Raw genomic sequence first — 25,934 nt, 5'->3', positions numbered from 1 at the left:
TAAAGTCCAGCTCTTCACACTGGTCTTTTTCAGACAGTAATCAAAACTGTGGTCGTTTTTGTTGTTACAGAGGTGTATACCATTGCTGAGGTATCTGCTATTAGCTGGATTTTTAATTCAAGAATTTCAGTCTTTGAATGTGTTCTATACTCAGCTCAATAGCATTTATGCACATTTAGAGTCAAGCACATATTTGAGTGCTTTCCTGAGCTAGGATAAGCTTCTGCCATTACCTAAGGCCCATGTAATACTGTTTGTATCAAATATATGATTCACAAAAGCAGAATTTTTTTTTGGATTTGAAATCACAGAACCCTTGAAAGCAATCTTAATGAGAGTACGTCTTAGTACGAAACCATAAAAATGCTTAAGAAAATAAAAAGCTACTTGCCATAATCAGAGAGAGATATTTTCTGCAGGGTATCTCACAAGTATTACCCTTATGATCACTCTACATTGATGAAGGAACTGTTGGGCTCTTTGACTCCTGCCAGATTCCCTGAGATACTCATGGCTGCAGTGCTGCATAAATGATTACAGTCCAGTCTTCTTTGCTTTGTATTTGCTAGTTAGCATTTGTGCCAAATACTGAACTATTGCAGGACTTATTGCTAGATAGATACTTAGGCTTTAATTTTAAGGATTAACTTTACTAGAAGCAAGATTTTCTGAATTAGTTTAATATTAAAATCAGAAAAATATACAGGGAGTAGTTTTCTTTCTTTTTAGTAATGGTGTTTATTAGAATATTGTAATAATTATATTATATTCATATCTGGTCATGTTTTTTTCTTCACAGCGTTATTCAACCTTATACCAGTGGGACTTCGAGTTGTTGCTATCCAGGGTGTAAAGACCGGGTTGTATATAGCCCTAAATGGAGAAGGTTTCCTCTACACATCAGTAAGTACCTTTCTGAACTCTGTTTAAGAGGCACAGCTGAAGTTGAAATCTACATGGGAATGAGATGCATATTCACTTTTAAGAAGTTCTATAATGTCTGTATATGTATATACATATAGTACAAACACCTGTGTACCCATGTATTTATGCAGCATATCTGGAAATGGAATACAGTAGAAATTACTGTGTTAGTAGTGCTGAAAAAACATTCTGTAGAGCTCTTTTTCTGGTAGGCTATATTGGTAGTGTGCAATACACCACAAAGATTATTATTTTCAATTAAATTCTCCAGAATTTTTAAATAAAGACCTGCAATTTTTTCTTGGTGACTTGTTGATCAGAATCCAAAAGCTGTTCCAACAGTTACTTTTATTGATACAACTTACAAGGATAACTTCCATCTAAAAAGTCATTAACAGCTTTACAGTTTATCATCATAACCTTGTAATTGTATGCATAGCATTACTGATTTTTTTATTTATTTCCAATATCAGGAAAATAAAGAGTTCTGTGAGGGACTGTGTCTTTGTAGAATGATCAAAGTGTAAGAAAAAATCTTTTGAGTCACAAACAAGACTGCTGTGTAAAGTGATCGGAAAGTCCTCAGATTGTTTAAGATATTCCAAATAATTTAATGCTAATCAGTCAGTGTGTTGTTGTGAATATAAAAATCCTCAGTTTTGTGCAAATTTAGTGTCTTAACCTCCTCTGAAAGACAAACAGACTTTAATATGAACAGACAGTTCTGTCAGGTATTAACAAGGTGGCTTAAAGGATTTTTCATTACTATATTTTTATTGCCATCTATGTTGAATTTATTTACATAGTGCTTTTTCCATTTTTTACGTCACTTAGTTCTTAATTCCCCGCTGAATTACAATGTACTGCTTTGTTTTCAATGTCCATTGAAAAGAAATTGGACAGATTAAGTTTCTGATACCCTAAGGGAAAGTATTCTGTTTGTTTCAAATACTCAATTGTCTTGGAAAAGCTAATTAGGAAGAAATAATGGAACTAATCTCGAATGTCAATGTCAAGACAAAGAGAAAATTCCTCCTCATAAAATGTCTGCTGGAAACTTCAGCAGTATGATCTAAAACATTTATTTTCTTCTGTTCCAAATAAAAAATTCTATCACAGGAAAACATGCAATATTTACTGTCAGAAGGAAGAAAACTAGAAGAAAAAACCTAGAGCTATTAGAGAAAATGCATTGCTGACTTCCCATTTCCATCACTTCATGTGGGGAGTTCATTTCAGTATGGTGGCATGAACAGTATTTTTTTAATGTGTTGGTACAGTTAAGAGTACATTCTTGCCCAGCACTGTTTCTGAAGTGAGTTCTCAGTCCTTCAGAAAGAAATACAAATTTCAGAAAATTTACCAGATTCCCGGCAGGTGATTCTGCACAGGGAAGGACCCTACATGAACAAATTCTGGCAGCCACTGCACTTATGTATTATTCTGGAAATAGTCCAAGTTAAATGACCAGTGTCATCTGGGGAAAGGAAAGGAGTAGAAAGTACAAGGCAAGATAAGAAGAGATGGATGGATCTAAACTTTGAATAGACTTGAACCCGACCCTTAGAATATCCTCAGGTCTAACAAGATATTTCTGTCATGCCAGTGAGAATCGGAATTGCTTTGTTCCTATGTCTTCTTTTTGAGCACCACAAATTACTTAGGTTGTGATCAGTCTCATGGATATAAATAAAAGATTATGTATAAGAAAAATGTAATCCACATATTTAATGTATTGCAGGATTACATATTCTTCATTGCTGCTAATGGCAAGATTTTAGGACTTGATGACTTCATATATTCCTGTAGTTATTGGCAACTTGTTAAGTACTTCTGAATTTTGTTCTGTGAATATTATGTTTTGAGTGTATTTCACTTAAAAATTTCTTGGGAGAGCATCTCAGTCTGTCGCTTTACCTTGTATGAGGTAAGGAAACGAGTGCCTGTGGAATGTACTGCATACTTTTCCTCATGTGGAGAATGAAAGATGAGTGGCCTGTTAAATGACACAGAGCTCTCACACATTAGGAAACTGAGTGGAAGCCTTTAGTTCTGGTATGTCTACAAAATAATTTTCAACTTACACCTTTGTCAAGTTGAAAAGGAGTAATATTTGGTAATCTAATGCAAATTTAGAAGTACAGATTTCAAAACATCAGTACTGTAATGCAGGTTTGATTGTTTCATATTAACGTATTGAAAACATTGACAATATATTTTTGTCTTAGCAATTGCCTGCTTTCAGCTTAGAGACTAATGCATTTAAAAATGAGAAGACAAAGCATCAGAGAGAAGTCTAACTTCTCCCTGAGGATCAAGATGAAGAAATACTGCATGCAGAATATTTTAAATACTGTTGTTAGTAGAAAAAGGTTTTTAACCGACCACTTTCTGTTACAGCCTCATTGGTGGATTTTTTGGACTTTCTGTCACTGCTGTGTATCTGTTGCACCTGCGATGCAGTTCAGTGTTACATGTCATGTGTGTTTTTCCCTTGGATGTTCAGGGGAGGATGGGAGAACAAAGTTTTCTAAATTTCATATGCCAACAGTCATCACTGAAAAAAAGTGCCATATAATGGGAATGCTAGTTAAAATTTACATATGTTTAGATATATTAACAATTTCTTATAAACATTTTAACAAAGTGGAAGTGTGCACTATAGACTAAGCATTTATAGTCTGCGACCGAAGTCCTGTATAGTCCTCCTCTGCAGAATACCTCAGCGTCCCTTGTTCCACTCACAGTATATGAAACCCATAGCTTGTGAGAATATCCAATCTGTTGATGCTGTTGTGGTTTAACCCGAGCCAGCAACTGGGACCAAGCAGCCACTCGATCACTCCCCCAAGTTGGGATGTGGGAGACAATCAGAAGAGAAAAAACTTGTGAGAAAAAAGTGGTGGGTTGACATAAAGACAGTTTAATAAGTAAAGCAAAAGCCGAACAGGCAAGCAAACCAAAATAAGAAATTTATTCACTGCTTCCCATTGGCAGGCGGGTGTTCAGCCATCTCCAGGAAAGCAGGGGTCCACCACACATAACAGTCACTTGAGAAGACAAATGCCATCACTCCAAACATCCCCCTATTCCTTCTTCTTCCCCCAGCTTTGTATACTGAGCCTGATGTCATACAGTATGAAATAGCCCTTTGGTCAGTGGGGGTCAGCTATCCCAGCTGTGTCCCCTCCCAACTCCTTGTGCACCCCCAGCCCACTCACTGGTGGGGTGGTGTGAGGAGCAGAAAAGGCCTTGACTGTTTAGCAACAACCAAAAGCATTAGTGCGCTACCAACAGTATTTTCATCCCAAATCCAAAACACAGCCCCACACCAGCTGCTAGCAAGAAAATTAACTCCATCGCAGCTGAAACCATGACAGATGCCTCTCTTCAGAGATTGAAGGCCTCAGGTTAATTATTTTTATCATCAGCTTCACATGATGTTGACTAATTAAGCAACAGCACTGAAAGGAAAGGTATTCAGTAAGAGGAAAATGAAGGTACAGTGACAGACCAGTTTTACACATAGATTACCAAATGCAGATTTGCTTTGTTGGTTTTTTTTTTCCTGTTTTTTTTTTTTTTTTAAATTAATAGCTGTTTGTGGAGTCTCTTGGTTTTTTTTTTTCTTATTTTATTCTGCCGTATTTAAGATTTTTTCAACTAATTCAGAGTTAGAACTAGGAAAAAAAGTGCAGAAAATTCATAGAAGAGTGTTATGGTATTATTTTTTAGAACAGAAATATAAGGACAGCAAATTGTGTAGGAAAGTCAGTCTCAAGAGCTTTTCATACCTATTTTGCCTGCTGCAGCAGCTGAGATTTGTATTCTGTCCTTTGGGGATTGATCAAGTCAGGGTTCCTAACACACACCATCAAAGCGTTGTCAAATAAAGGAGAAACAAAGTCTTTGGAGTATGATAAGGCTTTGCAGAATTCCTGAGAGAAAATAATTTTCCAAAATCATAACCTTATTTTTCAATGCATTTAAACTAATCATTGTAATACTGTGATTTTTTTTTATTTTCTGTCATATTTTATATGAGAACAAGAGCCTTTTCATGTTTGTTTTTTTCCTTGCACTTTTAAGGGTTAGCTGACTTAAAGACTATCCATTAAGCTGACCTTTTTTTAAGTTTTGGTTTATTGCATCCAACTTTATTTCTGTGTATGTACAACTATACTTATATATGTATATCCATATATATACACTCATAATTAGGATATATGTATTTAGTGACAGCTTCCCGATTCTAGATGTACGTTAGTGAGCAATGAGAATTGTAAAAGCATTGAGATTTATTTTAGGTGGATTAGTGAATGGTGAATAATTCAGTATTTATGACTGACTTCATCACTGTGAAAGCTAGTTGAAGAAGCTGGATTTTTCCACAAAGAACTGTCTCAGTTACTAGCAAGATTTTTGACATAGTAGTTATGGACTTCATATGTTAAAGTCCAAAAATCTGCCTTACTCCTGTTTTGACTTGGGGAAGGGTGAGCAAGACAAGGTTTTATTTCCGGGGTTGATCCTGTTAAAATCAAAAGGAGGGGAACTGGCTCCATGCACTGAAAAAAATGAGCATAGCTGCAGGGATTCTCCATGGGGAACAGGTGTTTCCTACAGCAGGAAGATGGCAATGCAGCACATGGCAGAAGCTTTTGATGCTAGTTTTGGTCAACTCACTTTGAAAAAGGTTCATTAGTTCAACTTCCAGTTTTGCTTCTAGGATTTTCTGCTATCATAACAGGATGAACTCATAGGTAAAATTTATAATATGTTAGTCTGTTTTATGCTTCCTATTTTCCTGAGGTGAGGATATGAGAGTGTCTTGGATTGTATCAATGAATTTATCTCAAGAATTACTTGATGTATCTGGGAGGGTTTGGAAGGGCTACTGGTTGTTTTTGTTTCATCCTAGGAGCAGTTCAGCCGGATGTTAACAAGAGTAAGAGAAAAAGGAAAAACTAAAATGTAGCAAGAAAAAAAAATCTGAACTCTAAAACACCTTTTGCTTTCTTCTTCATGTTTCCTTTGTAACCATTTCTTCTGCCGGTTTTTGGTGAGGCCTGAGATGTGGATGAAACCATAAAGGGAAGAGTATGCCTGTGATATTGTCAACAGCAGATATTAAAGTCATAGAAATTCACTGTATGGTTTCTTAGTAAAACTGATGAATGACAGAGATGCTTTAAAGGAGGATGACTGACCCTGCAGGGCCAGGTCTGAATTGCCTGGTCACTGCGTGGTGCCTGGCTGGACTTGTGCACTGCCCTTCAGGGCTCTTCTGCTGGCTATGGGGCAGTGGGAACCTCACTGGGAGGATGTAGAGAGTAATGGAGAGACACGGCTGTTTTTCTCGGAGGTTGTACCAACTTTTTATAAAGTATTTCAGAATTAGGGATGGTACACTACTCGCTTTACAGAACAATCTTCTTGTAAGGTGGGGTTTGTGTTTGATCTGCCTCGGTATGTGGTGTCGAGGGTGTTGGAAGGGTGTTGGTTGTGTAGTGTTACTGCAGCAGTAAGATGTCAGTCTGTGTCACAGCCTTCATGAATGAGAGAAAACATCAATATCTGTTACTGGGGAGCATATTTGTTATATTGCTCTGGCAACTCTTACCTGAAAGAAAAGCCTTTGAGGGTTTCTCCTGACATTTCAGCAGCTTCCCAGTGCTGGTATTTTCACCACTTCTTTAAGCCTACATAATTGACCTGTCTGAGGAGAACAAAATTCAGCCTCAAGGAAGAAGATAGGAGCACAGACAGTAGGGCCTGCAAAAGAGTGAGAACTGAAGTAATCCATATTTCTAGTATCTAAATCAAAGTCAAGTGAAAAATAAGTTTCTGGTAGCTTTTCATAGAGCCTTTCTTTGTGTTTTGGAATAACAATGCTTAGCGTGTGCAGTACGTTGAAGGTTCAAAGGTGCGTAAATCCTTTTAATAAACAGAGCAGAAGGAAGTTTAAACTAGGCAAAACGAAAGAGGAAATGCAATGTTTTAAAATTCTTTTTTTTTTACAAGAATAATCAAAAAGAGATTACTGTGACATTAAGGCAGCATTTATTTTGTGTTGTTACAGTATAATAGTGGTTAACCTAGGTTTTGCCAAAGGTTGTTCCCCATCTTACAAGGTACTGTAGAAATAGTTAGGAATATATCTATTTAGAGAGACGTGGACAGATATGAGCTTGCTCTATCACTTTAACTAGCTAGGCTTTTGTTCCAGTAGTCAGGAGAGTACCGAATAGTAGAATAGGGTAAATCTTGTTGCTTGTGAAGTATCTATCTGTTGTTTTGTGAATGTAAGCACGTTGGAGTGGAGTGGCTCCTCTAATAATATTGTGATCTATAGGAAACATGATTTTCTTCTCATGTCAGACTTATGCTTTAGGGTCTCAACCTGCTCCCACGCTCTTATCTCCCAGCATAGACTTTACTAAGACAGGGTTAAAACCTTAGTTCCCTTATCATTATCTGTGTCTTGGAACTACTCTGGCACGCTTTGGAGAGAGGAAAATTGGTAAATTTAAATATTTTTAAATCACAGGTTCTGATAAAGACATTTGAAAACTAGTTATGTTAACAGTGGTATTTTTAAGAGTGTAAAAGCGTTGACCCTATGCATGCTCCATCAGCTAGTTTTAAGGGCTTACAACTAAAGTCCTTTCTTATGGAGGAATGTCTTCTTTGCACAGCCTGTTATCTTTTATTCAATTTGGTATCACTTGGAAGGTGACCTATGTTTGCCTTATATAACAAAAGTTTGTTTGAGAGGGGAGTAGAAAGCATGTTTCAGGGATGTGTTCCTCTGTAAGTTGGGCTGCATTGCTTGAAAGATAAACAAGTTCAGCGTGTTCCAGAAGTAGCTGAAATACACTGACAGGGAGGAAGAAAACATCTGCATGGTTTATGCTTATTTATATCTGTGTTTGGAGGTAGATAATTTGTCTCTCAAGTTGCCTGCCAAAAATAAATACAGAAAACTGCTAATGTATTTGTTTATTCTATGGTGGCACTTAAGGAGCAATGGGTAACATAGCCCTGCTGTATTGTACAAAATAGTGCCAGATGTCCCTGCTACAGAGTGTAGTAGAAAAGGGGTATAAAATGCATATAAAATGCAGGTCCTTGACTTTTTTCAGTGGGTTAGGTTTTCAGTACATTTTTTGATTGAATGTGCTGAAGCCAGTGTTTTCACACACAAGATAAGGGAAAAAGGAGGCATGCACAGGCACATGAGAGTTTGATAGGGCGGGAGAGAAGTGAGAAGGAATGAGGCTGACATGAGGAGACTGTGATAAGCAGGGATTTAAGAAAGTGGAGAAATAGTACAGTTGACCAGAACTGAATTGTAGAAAACCATACGATGATATCGGCATTGCAGAAAAGCTTGTGACGATATCATCGTTTGAGCCTGATGCTTGCATTTGTTATTACCCATCTGAGTCTTTCACATGCAGAAATGGCTACTATTTGAACTACAGTTCATAAACAATGCTGGTTAAAGAAATCTGCTACTTTGAATATACAACAAAGATAATTAGTACTATAATGATACAGAATTTTAGTGTGGCTTCTTCATGTGTGGCCGCTGTTTCACCCTCCTGCCATTTAGATACTGTACTGGGGGCAATAACTGAACTTCACTCAAAACTTGCAGTGATGTTTCTTGCCACTTAGAACAAATGTATGTGTCCTGTTTGGTTCATTAAGGTCCCCACTATCCTTGACAGGACTTACTTGAAATTTTTTATCTATAAGAAAACTTTCATATTTGCTTTAAATATTTGTTTTCCTTTCCCACTTTTATCTCTCGTGGGCAGATGCAAAAATCTCTTGATGTATGTCTTCTTTTTCTCTAAGATTTCAAAAATGTACATAAATGCATCAAGGTTAAAAAGCTACTCTTCCAAACTTCTTGTCAAAGCATGGAAGATCACAGACTCCGCAGCTGCAGTTGGACATTTTTCAACTAATAATTGTATGACAAGGAATAGTAACTGTAGGTAGGTATGCTAAAATGAGGGTAATCTAATCTCATGCTTGAGGAACTAAGATGATTGCCGCAGGGATTGAGAGGAATGCTTTCCTTAATATATGGCATCGCTTACTGTAGATGCACTGAAGGAGGTTTGCCTCTGAACTATTGTGCAATGGTCACAGGCAAAGGCTGAGCACAGGCTTGATGGACCAGCCGCTTAATCTAGTCTGTCAAATTTCTGCTTCTGGCATTTCTGTCTCTCCTGGTAACCTCCCTGTATTTTTGGCCAATGTTTGTTTTGTTGCATAAATACAACTACACTTTTCTGGATGTTTCTTTGTTCTCAACTTTGCTGTTGTTAAACATTTGGGGTTGTCTGTAATCCTAAATGTTGAATGTTGTGTCACTGTGTATTGTATAGTCTTCCAGTGCCCCTCTTGTCCTCTGTTCTTTTATGTAACTGGTAATTGTCACTGCACAAGCAAAAGGGTCATGTTTGAAATTTCAAATTTTCTATTCGTTACTGTTTTATCTTACTCATGCATTGAATCAGAGTATGAAAAGTAGCTACCAAAGATTTAAAATCTGTCAAATTTTAGACAATTATAAAAAGAAAAAAATGTTTCCAAAATGAAACCCTTCTACTTCTTTCGATTATTGGTTAATGACTATTCAAAATATTGGAGACAATTGTAGATGGATTTTATGGTAAGTTTAAATTCCTTTCATAATAAATTTGGTTCTTATGATGTAAAGAAGACTACTTACTACGTCTTCAAGATTTCTACGTAAGAAACAAAAATTAACTGTGTGGATTAGAACAACAATGATTAGACACGTGATACTTTCTGTCACTGCTGTAGCTGCATAGCTAATGCATCTGCTGTGATTCAGGGCTATTTCCAAAACATGTACGGATAGGTACCAAGATAGATGAACAGAAATGAACTATGAGCTTTTAAATATAAAGTCTATTTAAAAAAAATAATATCTGGTGGACTGAAGAATGGATTTAGTCAGGCAAAAATCTGCTTTCATTATGCAAGAAAAGTTCAGTATTATCTTGCAGAAATGAAATAGTCAAATGTGGCTTTTGTTAATTTTTAATAATTTCTCTAAAACTTTTAACTTACTGGATCAGAATAATCAATCTAGCCTGGAGAAGAGAAGGCTCCAGGGAAAGCCTTTAATACTTAAAGGGGGCCTACAGGAAAGATGGGGACAAACTTTTTAGCAGGGCCTGTTGTCATAGGACAAGGGGTAATGGCTTTAAACTGAAAGAGGGAAGATTTAGACTCGATATAAGGAAGACATTTTTTACAATGAGGGTGGTGAAACACTGGAACAGGCTGCCCAGAGAGGTGGCAGATGCCCCATCCCTGGAAACACTCAAGGTCAGGTTGGACGGGGCTCTGAGCAACCTGATCTAGTTGAAGACGTCCCTGCTCGTTGCAGGGGAGTTGGACTAGATGACCTTCAGAGGTCCCTTCCAACCCAAACTGTTCTATGGTTCTATTTATATCTCATAATACTATCATAAAAGAGGAAAGTATTGTATATACCTATGTAATTAAAGAAAATTATGCAGGCATCCTTTAACTTCAGGGAACTTGGTAAGGCACCCTACATATCCTATAATATGATGATGCAGGCTCAAGTATATGAGTATTTGTAGTTGTACCTTTGCAACACAACTCTGTATAATGTGTGGTCCTTAAGATTCAGCTGTAAATGAAGGATGGTGTATTTAACATATTATTGTAGTGTGCAACCCTGCACAATGGAGCTTTGTGTAAAAGATACATTCCTATAAATACCAAATGTGGAAAAAAGCCACAGCATTCTTCACCACTGTTCTAAAATGAAAACTTTATTTGCAATGCAATAGCCATAGATGTCTCCTGTATTAGTTATATATGTTAATGACTGACTAATACATAATATACATTGTATTTTTAGAACACAACAGGTTTCATATTATTCTTGATTTTTTGGGGTCTTCTTTTACCTTGCTATTACGCACATTTATTTTCTTGTTGCAGCATATTCATTTTTTCACTTGAATAGGCAAGTGTGTAGCTAAGATTAGTGAATGATGGTCAGTGATAAATTTATATCCCCTGTAATCTTCCCATATGCCAAGTGCCCCTGTGGAAAGATTTGGGATGTTTCAGTTTCTTCCTCCTTGGTCAGGCAGCTTTAGCCCTGGGCTGGATCCTGCATGGAAACTTGACCATCTGGGCAGGCCCAGAGGAGTGCTGATTCTGCATGTCCTGACTAATGACCCCTTACCCTGCCCCCTTGCTTCTTGGCAGAGCCTGTTAATCTGGGAGCTGCCCTAGGGTGTTCATGGCCCCCTGGCTTATGTGTGCGTGCTGGGGGGACGGGGGCTGCTTCCACCAGCTCCCCCCTGTTGGATTTTCTGTGGTCAGGGACTAGATACGGCGTGTGTCTTTGCAGAGCTGCGACAGAGTGTGGGTGAATACATCCACATAAATGACTGGGATAATCTCTGAAGCCTTCTCATTCCCATGGGACTAAACTTCTCTGAAAGGGTAACTCAAGACCAATTTTTTAAATTTTGTTTTCCCTTTAGCTAAATTTGTAGTTAACTATTTGCTGATTAGAGTTCACTTACAACGTAAATGAATGTGTTAGGACTGAGTTTTAGGTGTCTATACAAAATTGGCTAGGAAAGCAAGCATCCAATGACTTGTTGTCTGTAGTTGTAGCAAACATCAAGTCTTCACCTCCTTCTTGGTTTCTTATGTCAAATTCCTCAGTCCTCCACTTTCTCCACTGGCAGCTTTCTCTAACAGTGATCCCTGGGGTAATTCCATGGATCATCCATGATCATATGTGCTCATTTAGACAAGCATCATAGACCTTTCAACATACTTTTGACATTTTTCTTTCTAGAATGTGACTCTTTCCTGCCTTCTCATCTTTGCCTCATTTAGGACACTATTCAGTCACCACAGAGGCAGTTTTTGGTGGAGACAGGTGGATACAGACCTCCAGGAGCAATGTGTGATGTTCATCTGTCTTGTTACTTGACTAAGTACTAGCTGTGACATGACATCAGAACAACATCTAGCAACGGTGGGGCCTTCTCTGCCCATAACTTAGTGTAGTTGCATATATCTTTAACCGAATAGAAGTTTACTGTCAGGATATTGGAGGGCTCAGAAATTCTCAGAAGTACCAAGTGCCTGCCTAATTCCGATGCTAATTGCAATTGCTGATCTCATAGGTAGCAGGGTTGCCATAACTGAGCACTTTCAAAAATACCTCTTGCAAGGGTTAAACTAGATGGGTTTATTGTGCAATATTTATTCAACATACTCTATTCACTGTCAGATGAGAAGCTCTCTTGACTGATTTCTGTTGACTTGACATGGAGTCTTGCTTTTTGGCAGACTACAAATACAGCCTTGGGGACATACTGTCTCTCCCTGAGGGTGTCTTGAAAGGAATCATAAATCTGTAGAAAATCATCAGTCAAACCTGAATACTGCACTAGAAGCACTGGAGTAGGGGTGAGTGTTTGAATTCAGTTGTGACTGTTGGCTACATTCTGTTCTCCTGATATATTTGTCACTAAACATTGTGTAATAAAAAGTGACACGATGCCACTACCTGGCAAAACATGAAGCCCTGGACTTCACAACTTTATCTGCAGGAAAGACCCATACTTTCAGTAAGTGAAACGAAAAGCTAAAGACTTAATTCCTTCTGTGCACCTGTGGATTTCTTTTTTCCAATAGCATGTCACATTACTGATAGCTTTGGCTTATTAAGAGGATGATAAAACTTTTTTGGCATTGCCAGACATTTCCATTATATTACTTAATCTTTAGTGTTGCTGCAACTGCAAAGCTGAAAACAAAGTGTTTCAACATGAAAATGAAATACCAGTACTTTGTGGCTCCGCAGATGTACACAACTAAAGACCTAGAGTGTTCCACAAAAGAGATGTGATTGCCTAATTCACCATGGAATTGTTTACTTATTGCAGAATTGCCTAACAGCTGGTGAATTTTAAAAAGATAGGGAAAGGATTTTATACCACAGGCACAAAACAAAATATAGCCAACATTCCAAAAGCATAATATGTTCTCTTTTTCATGTCCCTCTTGGCCAACATCTGACTTCCGTGTTGTGACTGATGTCCCCTAAGCATTTATACCCTGTCACATTGCCATTCAGGCTACAGGCCAAAACAGGCACAGTCCAGATCATCAGGAAAGAGAATAATATTATGAAAAGATCTACTCCTAAAAGTAGCTTAGAAAATGCTAAGAATAGGGAGAAGTATAAGATTTTTTTAATCTGTTTGCCAAATATTGCTACTATTTCTCCTACCAGTTTTACATTATTGGCTGCCTATGGCTTTATTTAAAAAAAAAATAAATAAAGGTTTGATTTTTACAAAATTTTAATTAAAAAATAGACCTGCCTGTGATTAACCACATTCCACAATCCGTGTTGGTATTTTTTTCTTTATCCTGGAATGCCAAGGGAAGAGCAAAGGGCATGTTACTGCAATAATGTGAGGGTAGACTGGTCAGACAAAAAAGTAAAGTGTAATTAATCAAGAATAAACTGGAAGCACTATCTCTGTAAATTATTGATGTTCTCAGGGAGATATGAACTGAAAAATGTATTCTCTCAGAACTCAGTCACAGTTGTAATTTCGTACTTTCACAAGAATTACTTTTCTTTTTATAATGGCATAGAATAATTTTTAGATTTGGTAGGAATTTTTCCATTCATTCCAGTGAGATCTGGAGTTACTGGGCTGTACTTCATTAGTTTGAATAAGTGTAAGCGTCATTCTCATTCAACTTCTTCTTGAACAACGTATAGCAGGGAGAATCCCTCTGTTTAATTCAGTGTCTGAATGCTGTTAGTAAAAAGTATGTTTAATTTCAACATGCATATCTTGTGCTATTTTTTCCCCCCTCTGTTTCCTGGAGAACTTCTTTTAAGGCTTAGGGTAATATAGCAAGAGGCAGCATTTAATATTCTTTTTCAATGCTTATGTTGTTTGTGAGGGGGACTGAGTTGACTATTTTCTTCATGACATTTGAAGATCAGGAGTGTGCCCTTGTCTCTTCATTTTCAAGTATCTATTGGCACCAGCAGCAAAGGAGATGAAGGAATCGGCCTTTCAGGCATTGGAAGTGACAACTTCAGGAGCATCAGCTGAGGAAATTCTATCGCCCGTTTAGCATTCATTTGAGCATTGAAGGTGGCTGAAGAATAGCCTTTGAAAACAGAATAAGAGATAAAATTGATATTTCCCCTTAATACTCAGAGAAATTTCACTTCATCTTTGACAGCTGACAGCATCCTGTCCTGTGCTATCCTACTCAGAACTGTGAAAGCCGCTTTTCTTCAGTTGACGTGATTAGAGTAGAAGATAGATCAGTTGATCTTTGATTTTCAAATATTATTCTATGGAGGTGACTGCTGTATAGATGGCATGTGAGCAATAGTGAGATATTGTCTAAACTCCTGTGTCTGACTCAGTTTTGGATGTATAACTATGGTGTCGAGAAAGAACGGATTAGGATTAGACAATTGACAGGTTGACCATAGTAGTTTCACTTCATACTCTGCCCATCATATGAAAACAATCTCGCTAGTAAATTTTGCCTGAAACTACTCAAGGTAAAAATACCCTCACCTGAAATTGTTGGAATTACGCTGATGGGAAATGGGGGGGCACTGGCCATATCACATACAGACAAGATACAAAGTTCACACAAAGTGTCCTTTTATTCTCACAGATCACAGATTTTGTTAGCTGTGAAGAGGTATGTTCAGTTCCATTCATTGGTAGATACACCAAATTCGGAAATATAGCATGGGGTTCTGCACTTCTGGTCTTAAAAATAAATACACTATAACCTTGTTATCCTCATGACTTAAGTAGACATATTTTTCTGTAAACCTAGCGTGGTAGAAGTCTGTTGGACAGATTTATGGAATGAAACAATAGTCATGGAAATGTGAAGAAAACACTGATGGGTTGTTTGAAAGGCCATAAAAGAAGTCCATGAGAGTAACTGTTAATTTATGATATTACTCAATAAAGGAATGATGAATAAAAGTTGTGATACTGTTGCTGTTCACGACACCAGTTCCCGAGTGCTAATGGGAGTAGAGGAAAGTTGATTGTGCTCAAATGTCACCTGAGTCAGCAAAAGAAGTCGTTTTTTTAAAACATCTCATTGGACTTCATACAAGGTAAAATGAAAGACATTATTTGTGCTAGTAAATATTGTCTGTTGTCTACATGAATTAACCAGAGTATTGCAAAATTAGTAGTAAATACTAGAAAATCTTGTTGCTTGGTCAATAGTTTTGCAGGGCAAAAAGTAAAAATGACAACTTGCAAAAATTAAAATATTTTTATTTAAGATATTAACTAAAAATTAAAAATATTTTAAAAGAGATAATTTGAAATTATCCAGATAAAAAGTTTACTTTATTTCCAGAAATAATTTATCAACAAAGTTTTCAGGATCTTGAATTGTGTTCTTATTTAGGCTTGGGGAGAATGCTGAAATCTTCCTGGAATTTTTAGTCAAAATTCTAGAAAACCATAAGAAAATAACAATATAAATATCAACTTATTTAATAATGTTCCTCTTGCTTATATGCGTAAAGGGATGTGTTAGGATATATCCCCACATACATGAATAAAAGTAGTGTAAGTTATACATAAAGATGTAATTTAATCACAGATATTTAGGTTAAAAAAAAACAAACAAACTGTTATGAAAATGAACGTATTCTCTGTTAACACATCCTGAATAATCCAAATTATTCTCCAGTTTTACAGGAACTGAACTTGTGTTTTTGCAGATTCAGAGTATTTCTTTCATGCTTCTATCAATAAAAGGAAAGTGTTGATAATCATATCAGAAAGCGTTGCATTCAAGGTTATATAACGACAAGTTTATAAAAAATCAGAAAATTAGACAATTGTTTTACCTTCTTATTACCATCTGTTGGTAATCTCTGATTAGATTGGGTGGTGGTTTTGTAAAAGAAAAGGGCTTCAGAAGTTCAGTAAACATGTTTGTGCATATGTGACGTTTTTTCTCCAAAAAGAGGAAACAACCTTTTTTTTTCTTCACATTGTTCTGTTCAGCAAAGCAACAAATGTTGAAAAATGCACGCATCTCTCTCCTCTCTTTTTGGTCAAGTACTATTTGTTAAAGTAGTGCTGTACTCTTTTCCTTTATCTCTGGATGGAAGAAGGAATTTTATTTGGCATTTCATGGCCTGCTGCTTTTTCTAAAGGTTTCCAACTCAGTTCCCCTCACTGGTAGACAGCAGGGGGTTCTTTAGCTCATGCTTAAGATTGTTAGTAGTATCTTTCTGTTAATGTCAAATTGATATCGCTCCGTGATTGGAGTGACCTGGAAAGCAAGCTCTGCTGGATAAGCCCTTATTAAGGTGACATATTGTTCCTTTATTCTGAAGTAAATATATACTTCCAACGGCAAAAAAAACCCTCAAATATATAATAAAAAAAGACTCATTTGTTTATTTTATAGTATGAATAGGTAAAACAAGTAAACATAAAAATAAACGGATATTTTCATTAGCATATATTTCTTTGCCATATGCATTCTAAACATCAATGTTGAAGCAGTGACAGAAAGGCATTTTTCTAGGACAGGTTGTTAAAATGATAATCTTGTATTATGCTAATAAAAGAATATGCTGGGGATTTCTCATGTACATCAGCAGTTTCATACACATGGGTAGACTTGGTGAGGGGGGAACTCTGCTGCTTCCGTGAAAACAACTTTGTGAAACCAGAGCCTAAGCAGTGCCACCCGTACTCGTAATGTAGTGACAGAAACTTCTAAACTTTGCTAACGGCTTCCACCTGGGGACCCCAAAGAACTTGACATGCAGGAATGAATGTAGCTTTGTAACTCCCATGTGTGCTGTGGAAGAATGCCAGTAAGCATTCTTCTCTTCCTTCGAAAAGAAAAAATAATAAAAAAAAAAAAGTTTAGGAGGCTGTTTAATTGAGAAGAGTTTAATTGAACATGTTAACAGAAGTATATGTCAAATATTAAGTATATGCCAAAGATTTGAGATTTGTGAACATGTAACAGTAGAAGCTAGTCTGCACAGAGCCCCTAGTTCTTTCTCTGGACTGTTTTTAAGCTGGGGTCTGACAGGGTTAGAAAGGAGGTACCTGAATTTCTCTGTTTTCTTCAGTTTAAAAGTCATAATAAATTCATCATAGCACCATAGCATGTGGTTTGAATGTAGTTACAAAGCTGTCTGTCATCTGGAAAACCTCTACTAAAATGATTGACCTAGATTCAAGTGATTTGAGATAACTTTATGGTACAATGATTTTAACAAAACTTTGACATTCTTTTTGTGGCAAGCCTGTATGTAGATTTCAGTGTGGAATATCCTCATTTCTGCCACTAAACCATGGCAAAATTGCATTGTTCATCCACACGCTGTCTCCAGAAATGTCTCTTAAGTAGATTCTGTAAAAGTCCTGTCTCTTTGTCATTATAACAAAATGATGAACACAGTAGGAGAACAGTGAGAAAACAAGTATGGGTTTTTTCATACAGTTTGTTTGCCATGGGCTAAAACCTCATGTTCAAAGTAGCTGTCAAAAATGAGCTTTTTTGCTTCTCTTGGTTTTTTTTTTGTTTTTTTTTTTTTTTTTTCCTATTTCTGGTGACTGTTTCTTACCTCAAGCCTGTTTTGTTAGCTAACTGGATTACCTGAATACTGGTACTAAGATGTAATTTCTCCCAGGGGAATTTTATATAGAGCCACCTTATCACTACACAGGTAAAACTTTGCTTTCACAACCTGATCTGGCTAGTTTGGTCCTGACTGTGGAAATCTCCTAACTGTGCTCGAGTAAGACAAAGCAGCAGTACCAGGAGCCAAGCTACAACTTTTAGTATCTATTACTGCTTCTTGGAAAAGTTTTGCTAAATATGCTGCTGTTGTCGTCTAGGTTTAACTTCTGCAGTGGAGAATAGTAAAAGAAAATATTGAACAGCTCGAACATATGTAATCATTTCAGATGTCAGATTAAGCATGTAAATTGAACAATCCGTAATTATGTAAAAATCCAATTAAAAAATAAAATCCATGTTTTATGGGTAACAATTAAGTGAAATGCAGTGAAATGATAAGCACTCCAGGCCACAATCCTGTTAATGCTGCTATTAAATTGGACCCCTACTTTTTAATAGCATCAAAGGTGATTTGAAATGTAAATATCACTGAGAAAAATAGCTATACTTTTATACAACGCTCTCAGTTAAATGGTATCACTTGTAAAGTTTTTATGCTTGAAAGGAGTTATGTCAATATAATTGGACAAAGTTCTTTTTGATAAGATGTACCTAGTAGTTTCTCTTTCGTCTTAAAAGTATAATAATAATGAAAGATGTTAGGTTAAAACTGAAAGTACTCCTTTCTTTCCATTTCTTTACATTAAAATAACTTTATATCAGTTTTGTACAGTAAAGCTAATATGACACCAAAGCATTGCCTTAGCATTAAACTACTGGGTTTTTTTTAAGATGCTGACAAAAAAAAACCCAAAACATCTAAAGCTAGTTGTTAGCATGACATCTCAAGAGGTCTGTCTTCTCACTTATGAGAGCTTCTGGCCCTGAGGAGATTAGTATGACTCCTTGAATGCTTTTCCTAAGTGTAGCTCAATACATAGAGTGTGTTATATGATTTCATTTACTATAGGCTTCAAGAATGCTTCTCAACTTTTTTTTTTTTTACTTGAAGCCCCATATAATCTATTTGGGTTATTTTCCCTGCTTGCTGCATTTTTAAGTGCCGTATACCAGGGGATGTATATAATACATGAAAATATATTTTGCATCCATCGCCCCTTTCACTTTGAAGATTGGCTTCAGATGTTTTGTGGCTTGTACGTCAAAAATCAGTGGCCCAGAAGGCAGGATGAACACTTGTCCTAAAAATGGCCTGCTAGTCATCCTAGTATTAAGAAATTCAAAGACAAGTTACGCCTTTTGCTAAAAAACCAAACAGACTTTCACAGGAGTATAGGAACTGGCTAATACGTTTTCTCTTTTCTTCCCTACCTTGCTTAACAAATTGCTAAAAAGGTAATGAAACATTAGAAATATCACCTACGTTTCTCAGAAAAAGTCCACATTAGAGTCTAATTAACAGCACCCTTTATTGTGAAGAAAACATGAAGATAAATCCATCCTGCAGTATTACTGCAGTTAAAATTACAGGTGCTTAGTGCAATGGAGTATTAGGCTGCAAACAGTGTGCCTGAGGGGGTCAAAATCGGTGAGTATTATGCAAGTAGCTTATGCAAAACCCAGTTACAAATGATTTTCCAAGAAAAGTGCATGTATAACAGATTCTAGCATCCAGTTTTCTATTTTTGTTCATTATAACTGCTGCTTCCTTTCCTGAAGGATATGGAGGGTACAGTCAGGGTGGCCATACTTTTCATTCTGTATAACCCTAAGAATGGAAGAGCCAAAGATAAATGCATCCTTCTGCAATAGAATTAGCTAAATGTATATACATGGAGTTAGCAAACTCTTAAGCAAAGGTATTCTGATAAGTTTTTGCCCTTTTACATTGTGTATAATCATTTGCGTTGCTGTTGAGGGGAGGACTTTTGTACCTGTTGTCAGGGAAAAGCAAAAGACTTTTCAAAGGGAATGCATCAAGAGATACTGTACCACCTACCCGGTAGTGCATAGTTTAATGCTGGCTACCTTAATAAAAAAAAATAAAAATTACTGTAATAAAAATTTCCAGTTAACTTGGAAATGTAAGATGGTAATGTGAATGCAGTTTTCTAATGCCTATCTCTGAGTAGCTCAACAGGACAATTACCAGGAGGAGGTAGGAAGAAGACAAGTGCACCTGAAACCCCATATATACGAAATAGAAATTGCTGCAGAGATTGTTTTGAAATGAGAAAAACCCACATGACTAAAAGGATACTGAATCAAATCTTTTACTGGAGGTAAATGGTGTGAAAACCTGTGAATAGATATATCATACTCTGTACTGTTGAGATCTGAAAGGTAATTTGTGATTTTTAAACTACAGAATAGAGATTTATTATGTAAACTTGAATACTATCTATAGTATAAATAGAAGCCTTATTAATATATAATGAAGCTTTTCCTTTGTTTCTCTCTTCCTCTTTTCATACTGGTACTATGACTTCTTATATTCATAAGGCTGTGTTCCTTCTCCATTACCAAAAAGAGAAAATATTTTTGGAGGACCTTTTGTTGATGGGAGGTTTTGGAATTTCTGTTTTTATGATTTTGTTCTATTGTTTGTTTTGTTTTGTTTCTTTTTTTTTTTTTACATGGCATTTGGTCTCCCATTGGTCCTTAGCTAAGAATTAAGTGATGCATTGCCACAATATTCATCATTTACATGATTTGTGTTTGTTTCCTGTCTACTGTCGATTTTTACTAACTTGGTTAGAACATGCTTTTTACCTCAAACTTGTGTATAACTTACCTTATATCCTTAAACAATAATCTCTTACATTAATTAAAAAATTATTAATTAGTAGTTAAATAATTCTTAAGGATTAATATAAATCTAAATACATTAGTTTTGAAGACTTGAAACCTCTTTTCCATTGTATTTCTTTCTTAAGTGTGCTTCCATCTTAACCTTCTTTTATGTAGAAATGAAATCACTCAAATAAAATATTTTCTGAAGGTAAATCCTTAGAAAAAAGTTTCATCATATATTCATGGTGTTTGAAGGTCTGCTTCAGAGAATTAAAAAAACTTAGTGGAATATTCCAAGAATTTCTCGTAGCATAAAGTTTGGGTTCATTTCTTTTAGTACTTCCGTTGTGCTGTGACACATGCAAGTAAGGTAAGTAAGGAACTTTAGTATTTTTTAATGATGCCACAGGGAGACACGGGAAAATTCCTAAAGACCAGGAGTTTTTCTTTAATTTTTTTTTCATCACAAACACCTCTTAACAAAGATGTATTTCCTATAGTGTATGTTTCTCATTTAAAAGTTTGATTATTTACAAATATGTTAAATAGAAAGAAACAAGTGTTTTCAGACAATATAGACGATTTTTTTTTAGAAGGGAGTAACATTTACCATACAAGTTAATCTTCCACATGTGTTGTTAATTCAGTGACTGTTTATTGATCGTGAGATACATGTGGTACAGTGTGTTATCCTTCCCTGGAGTGAAGGCTGCAAGTGCTGATAGTAATACCGTGTGCCTGTCATTGGTACTGTAGTTCTTCTGCTTTCCCTCCTGCCTCCTCTACTCCTTTGTCCAAACCAATTGTTCACTTTTGTTAATTTTTTAGACAGACCTGTAAATGGATGTATATAGAAGTCCTGCCGAACCTCTAGCAGAGCCACATTAATTTCAGTGCAGCTCTGTCTGGAACCACGCATCAATGCAAATCTTCAAAGGGGTAGAAATGTGCCCAAACAAATCAATAACCCAGATAGATACCCTAAAATCTTTCAGGCCCATTCTTTCAGTGCATAAATTGGAATTGTAGGTTCATGGAGTTAGGGAAAACTTGAGTTTGAAGGCTGCTTTCCAGGAAAGGAGATCACAGAAGATGGAATGGGAAAAAAAGTGGGCTTTTGTATTCAGGAGAGATGACAGTTATTAAAAGATCCAAGATTAAGGAAAAACTAGCCAAACGATCATAAAACTAAATAAAATAGGAAACTGCTTTGACCATTACTCATACAAATTGTAGAACAAACGGAAACAAGGATATGTGAATAAGGATGGGTATGGAGGAATAACTGAAGCACATAATTTGGAAAAGATAAAGCTCTAAAAGTTATAGTAAGAAACATAAAAGGTGGCAAGAAGAGCCTGATTAAACACAACAAAAGTGAGAGAATGAAAAATGAGCCTATAAGTCCATCTTTAACAGGATGAGGAGCAGTGTATGGCACTGAGAAGGCCAAAGAGGTCCAGAACTAATCTGAACCTAATTGGATCCACTGGAGAGTGAGTCCAAAGCTAGAGGATTTTTAGACTAGTTAGATGTATTTGATCAGAATTGCCTGCTGTTGACTGGCATCTAACATGCCAAAGGAACTTGAAGCTGTAAGGGATAAGGTAGGACCCAAAAACCCAAAGCAAAGCAAGCATTGTAGCTAGCTTTGAGGGATGGGATAGAGTGGGAGGAGGAGGTAGAGTCTAAAAAACAGTATCTTTCTAGATATAAAAAAAATCTTTAAAAAAATATTCATTTTATAAATATGCAGAACATTAATACAGTAAGAAACAGCCCATATGAATTTATCAGGAAGTTGCTGTGTGAAATCAGTCTCATTGCTTTCTTTGATAGTGTAGCTCATCTAGTGGCTTTGCATAGGCTATATCTTGAATTTAGTAGGGTTTTGATGTTGAGGTAACTGGATTATATTAATCTGTACTTTAAAAGAGTGAGGACAGCAATCAATTATTTTTATAATCATCTAGGATAGGACAAGAGGTAACTAGTTTAATTGTCAGTGAAAGCAATGTCAGCAAAAGATCTTTACATGAGATACTAGGAAAAGCTAAAAACCTATGAATCATCTTAGTGGAGGTTTATAACTATGAGTTAAACAAATTCTTGTCAGCATGATCTAGACAAACTTGCTTCTGATTCAGAGCAGACAATTTCAGCAGGGTCTATAACCTCACTAAGCAAAGCCCCTTTTCCAGTCCACCACTTGAGTGATTACTCTGATTTATGTAGTCAATCACTCTTGGCTATTGAGAGATAATACAATCAGATAATTGCTAACTGCAATCCTCTTTGCCTTGGATGTATTGTCATTTGGACTGCAACATTTAATCAAGCTATCAGAATTGAAAAAGAAATAGTTAGGGGACAGCCCATTTCAGTAAGTTTGGTAATAATTAAAAAATTTGACGTTGAGTTTTTCCTTCTAGTAAATGTAATTAATTCTAAATGGAACAAATATATTGTCATTTAGGAAAGGTAGGAGTCTGAATTTGAATAAGTAGTAAATGTCTGCTTTTATTTCCACTAAGAGCTTTAAAGTTCTGAATGATAGGTCTAATTTCACAAGCTTGATTAATTTCAGTCAGTATTTGGTGTATTTCCCAGAGAAGATTTCTTCAGTTCGCGTGCATGCTCAGACTAGTTCAATATGGTTGGTATAGGTTCTGAATCATTATTTTTGAGTCCCTTGGGTACTTCCCACTTAGAAATATAAAGAAATAGCAATCTAAAGGTATACTTTGATTGCTTACTTTACAGTAAATTCAGCCTGATTAACTGAAGACTGTGAGAGCCCCATGGAATTCAGATCAAGAAGACTGAAATTGAGAATTGCCTGGTTTTTGAATGAGGAGTACTTTTCCAGGGTCAGTAACATCTTGCAGTGCATTGGGAATTTGGTTTTGTTTGAGAATTTCCCACAGGTGTCACGTTTGTTCTAGGAGGCTTAAAAGATACCAGTGAACTTGGTAACGGGGGATGCTTCAGAAGCTGAGATGATTTCTTTGGATGCTCTGTTCCATGTGCGCGACTCACTAGACAGTTTTCACAGAAAAATTGTGTCTGCTTATAAAAAAGTAACACTGTAATTACATAGCACTGGCTTGTACAGGGTAAGAGCAGATTATTGTTAATTTTGTGTATAATAAAATTTTCTCTCTTAATTTTACACGTGGGCTAGTGGTGGACTGATCTATCAGAAAGGAAAGTTAACTCATGCTCAAAAAACTAGCACAACCCACCGCTATACTCCTCTTGGCCTCCTGGTCTGCAAGGCTCATCCCACTCCCTCCCTCCCTCCCTATCTCCCACTTTTAACATCCTAAAATATTATCATCGCAAAACAAGATACTATTATGTTTTTGTTTCATCTTGTGTCCCTAAGTTTTCATAACCATGTCCCACATACCAGCAGCTTGCTTTATTCCATGTGGAAATTTCTATTCTGTACTGAGGAAATCACAGCTAATTGCTAGAGCAAGGGCTGCACTGCATCTAGTCTCCCTTGAGAGGACATTTGTAATGTCCCCACAGCAATTAGTGAAAAAAGGAGGTACATGGCAATGTTGTTACTGTTTATTGTGGAGGTAAGAGGTAAGGCTGTCTTCCTCTAAGTCATCAGATATACCCTCTTCTGCATGTGTTTCTCATGTTCAACATGTAACAAAGTTTTATATTAATTGGTGGAACACAAGAAGTAACAGTGTTTTTCCTGAATTCTGAAGCTGTGAATTAAAAACTGCTCTACTTCGTTTGGATTTTAAACCAACTTTAAGGAATACTGTGCATATATGAATATATAGGAAGCTAAATTTACTCTAAGCTAGTAAGGTGAAGTTGCTTGATTTGTGTGATATTATTTCAGGAAAAAAATCAGTCACTGTAATTGGTAGCTGTCATCATATCATATGATATGGATTTAATGTATATAATTCAAAGGCAATATTTATACACTCCTTTTTAAAAAGGAGTCATTTGTTACATGACAGGGAAGCTGTTGAATTCAGTGACAGTCAGTATGCAAAACCTAGTCCTCTGGAGATCTGCGGTGAGATAGTTATGTCACTAATATCAGCCCCAAAATTTCTTATCCTGATCCTCCCTTACAAAATACAGCTAGAGCTTCATTTCAGTTGATAACACAGAAAATTAAGAATATAGGAAGGGAACTGGGAATGATTCAAAATAAAAATTAAATCCAGTTAGCACTGCATAGCGTAGAAAATCCTTCCATTAATATTTTGTCCACTTCCTTTCTGTTTTTATTTGCTTTTTTCAGTAGTTCTTACGAGTTATTTTGCTAGTTTCTTGCCCAATTTTATGAATATGTCTAAATTTGAGATTGAACACACCGGTCTTCAATGCTGTCCTTTTTTACATGGAGGTCTATACCTTCATGAACAAAACGAAACAAGAAGATGTAAGTGTAAATTATTTGTGGGAAAACAATGCCTGCAGTGGTCTCCGTTTAATCTGCAGCAGAGCTCAAAGAAGAATAATGTGTGAACTCTGTCCCTAACTGAAATCTTATGGAACAGCAGCACAGTTCTGTAGCTATAATGTAGTTAGCACCTAACCTCATTCAGCAGCTCCAATGGCCCAAGCATAAAAATGTTCATTTTAGTGTAAAACTCACACTAAATTCAGCTGGAGCAAAACCCAGAAAAAGAATGAATATTTTTGAAAACTCCACTCCCTCTTTCATAAAACAGAATGTAAAAGCAATTGCCTGTTTTCTGGTGTAATGATGTTATCACAGAAAACAAGATACCACGTGTCATGGTTTAACCCCAGCTGACAGCTAAGCACCAAGCAGCCACTCGCTCACTCCCCCCAGGTTGGGAGAGGGGAGACAACCGGAAGAATAAGAGTGAGAAAAACACTTGTGGGTTGACATAAAGACAGTTTAATAGGTAAAGCAAAAGCTGTACGTGCAGCAAAGCAAAATAAGGAATTAATTCATTATTTCCCATGGGCAGGCAGGTGTTCAGCCATCTCCAGGAAAGCAGGGCTCCGTCACACCTAAGGGTTACTTGGGAAGACAAAATGCCGTAACTCCAAACATCCCCCCGTCCTTCTTCTTACCCCAGCTTTCTATGCTGACCATGATGTCTTATGGTATGGAATATCCCTTCGGTCAGTTGGGGTCAGCTGTCCCAGCTATGTCCCCTGTCAACTCCTTGTGCACCCTCAGCCCACTCACTGGCGGTGTGGTGTGAGGAGCAGAAAAGGCCTTGACGCTGTGCAAATGCTGCTCAGCAATAACTAAAACATCCCTGTGTTATTAATACTGTTTATCGCACAAATCCAAACATAGCCTGTAGGAGCTACTGTGAAGAAAATTAACTCTACCCCAGCCAAAACCAGCACACCATGTAAGAAGACTCACAAGTAGTTAAACTGCTAACACTTTGAAAAAAAAAAAGACGCATTTATTTCTGTGATGTACATTTCAGTTTTCC

The 25,934-nt window shown here is 36.6% G+C and overlaps 1 protein-coding gene across 2 annotated transcripts in view; it reads left to right on the top strand.

Moving 5' to 3' along the window:
* The window catches only part of FGF14 (fibroblast growth factor 14), a 418,197-nt gene that overhangs the window by 321,043 nt on the left and 71,220 nt on the right, over positions 1 to 25,934 (top strand). For both annotated transcript variants that reach the window (XM_009880469.1, XM_009880476.1), the window contains exon 3: positions 800 to 903. In XM_009880469.1, coding sequence (XP_009878771.1) covers positions 800 to 903 — 104 coding nt within the window. The remainder of the gene's footprint in view (positions 1 to 799; positions 904 to 25,934) is intronic.

This window comes from Charadrius vociferus, unplaced genomic scaffold, assembly GCF_000708025.1.
Source record: "Charadrius vociferus isolate BGI_N301 unplaced genomic scaffold, ASM70802v2 scaffold180, whole genome shotgun sequence".
NCBI lineage: Eukaryota > Metazoa > Chordata > Aves > Charadriiformes > Charadriidae > Charadrius > Charadrius vociferus.
The sequence above is the reverse complement of the archived record's forward strand: the minus strand, read 5'-3'. Positions and strand labels throughout refer to the sequence as shown.